General features: G+C 42.9%; 1 protein-coding gene across 1 annotated transcript in view; it reads left to right on the top strand.

Annotated features, from left to right (window-relative positions):
- Positions 1 to 2452, top strand: part of LOC101633225 — a 25063-nt gene that overhangs the window by 7646 nt on the left and 14965 nt on the right. The window contains exon 4 of the mRNA XM_012733999.1: positions 1276 to 1654. Coding sequence (XP_012589453.1) covers positions 1276 to 1654 — 379 coding nt within the window. The remainder of the gene's footprint in view (positions 1 to 1275; positions 1655 to 2452) is intronic.

Genomic DNA, 2452 nt, shown 5'->3' with positions numbered 1-2452 from the left:
GCAAAGGCTGTAAGAGGGGACAGTGTGTCTGTGAAGTTCACCTCAGGTTTCCAGTTTTGCCACCCTGTCTACACTGTATAATGCTGGAGCCCAGACTCTATAAACTTGTGACGAGCCTGATTCTCTGACTAAGCAAAGGAACAAGAACAACACTGGGCAGGTGAACCTGAAAGGTCAACAGAACACCACCTTATTAGCTGTTTTCAATATTTTTAATTTTTGTGTTGAAAATACCCCATGTCTATGAACCTGGAAATAATTCTAGTACCACTAAGCCTGCCTTTTCATCTCTCTCCTCTGGGATAGGAAGGAATAAGAATAATGAGGATAGTAGAAGAGGGCTTTGAAAAAAAAAAAAAGAAACACACATGGAAGGAGGAAAGGGAAAGGTAATAGTTTTATAGCTGTATGTGCCCTAATCAGAATCAGCTGCACAGGTCAGGACAGAGAAGAGGACAGGGGGAAATTAGTGTGATCAGACCTTAATTTTCATCAACACTGGTTGGAATCACTTTGTACATGAGCTACATGTCCTGAGTTTCTAGAAACCTCACTTCAGAAAATTATTTTCTTCTTCAGTGATAATGCAGCATATCAGAGAATCTTCCTGTCCAATTTTTCATATATCTGAATCCTTCTAGACCCAAATAACTATATTTGGAAACAACGTAACTCTCTCCACACCCTGCTTCAAGGCTTCATTATTTTTCAGTGCAAAAGCTAAACTAGTTGAGGCACTGTTCTCCACCCCCCCAGGAAAATATATAACACTAATATCTAACTAACATACAATTTTCTTACATAACCTGTTTTAAGAAAAAATAAAACAAAGTAACATACATTAGGAATAGTACGCCTCACCACCCCCTACACTGTTTGCTCCCACAGTTTGGTGAGATTACCTAGCAGTCTCATGGGGCGCTGTGGGTGGGGTTTCCTGTTCAGAGGATGACAGAGCTCAGATGGGATTGGTCCTCCTGATGCTGGTGGAACACTGTTGACTGTCATTGCCAGAACCCAAGACTTGACAGCCTCTAGAGCAAGAGTGAAGGTACTCAGAGCAGGAGTGTAGGCACCCCGGCAACAAGATTGGGATCATGAGACACTGGGGTGCTCTGCTGGGGCTTCTGTGGGTCCTCGCTGTCTGTGAGTTGGGGCCGTCCCACATGGGGGCTGGAGAGAGCCACAGCTGATAGTGGGGGAGGGGAGGGACGCGGACGCGGGGCTCCTAGTGGTCCTCCACACTCATGGGTGTTTCTTGAGCTATTTTACAAGCTCAGAGTCTGCATCGGTGACGACCCGCTGGGATCAGAGTGTCTGTCCTCTTTCCACCCAGGCGTGAGAGGGCTGCAGGTGGAGCAGAGTCCTACTTTCCTGAGTCTCCAGGAGGGAAAAAATGCCACCCTGATATGCAACTTTTCTACCACCGTGACACAAGTGCAGTGGTTCCGACAGAAGCCCGGGGGCAGCCTGGTCACTCTGTTTTACATAACTTCAGAGACTCCGAAGCAGGAGGGAAGGTTAATCACCACACTGAAATTTAAGGATACGGATACGGATAAGGATAAGTACAGCACCCTGAACATCACCGGCTCCCAGCTGGAGGACTCAGCCACCTACCTGTGTGCGGGGAGGCACAGTGCAGTGCTCAGGGGTGAGCTGCAGCCTGCACCCAAACTGCAGCTGGGCCTCAGCCCCACCCCTTCCCTGGCTCTGGGCACAAGTTGTCTCACTGTTGCTTCCCCACCGCAAATTTGGGGCAATGTGTATTCTGCAGGCCTCCAAGTGAAGACAGTAAACCTTGTGGATAATTTATTAGAAAAATTTATATATATGAACTTTGCAACAAAAGTTTTCAGAGTGATTACAATTCTCCAAAGGCTAGAAACCCTGGTTTTAGAAATATTTGCAATATTAGAAAGCAAATTATCTGTAGTTTTAGAAATAGAAAGGAAAGATGATGGCTTAAGTAGAAATCAACATTTCATGGGAATGTTGATCTAATTTAAAACTAAATATTAATGCACAGATAATTTTCATTAATGCACAGGATTTTCATTTTAACTAAAGACAGTGATGGAATTTATAATAGGCAGTCTGACTAATATATAGATCATGAAGCCACATTTTATGTGTCATACATGCTGCACAAGTTACATAAATGTCAGAAGAAGCATGGAAATTTCAATGTACACATTTACATTTAAAATTAAATTTTGACTTATCTGAAATTCATATAATGAGATAAATCATTGGCAGAAAAATTGTTCTGCCAGAGAGAGTTCTAGCTAGAATTAAAAAAATTTTATGTCAAGCTAATTTGATGGATAGTTATATAATGTGGTCAGAGCAGACAAAATACCTCAAGAACACTCGTGTTGGGGACATTCAAGCAAAATATCCTTCTTTTTTTTTAAAAAGATTTACTCATTTGTGCATACAGGCCAGAGGC

The sequence above is a fragment of the Condylura cristata genome, unplaced genomic scaffold (genome assembly GCF_000260355.1).
Source record: "Condylura cristata isolate star-nosed mole 26May11 unplaced genomic scaffold, ConCri1.0 scaffold00045, whole genome shotgun sequence".
In the NCBI taxonomy this organism is placed as follows: Eukaryota; Metazoa; Chordata; class Mammalia; order Eulipotyphla; family Talpidae; genus Condylura; species Condylura cristata.
Note: the sequence above shows the minus strand (reverse complement) of the source record. Positions and strands in the feature narration are given on the sequence as shown.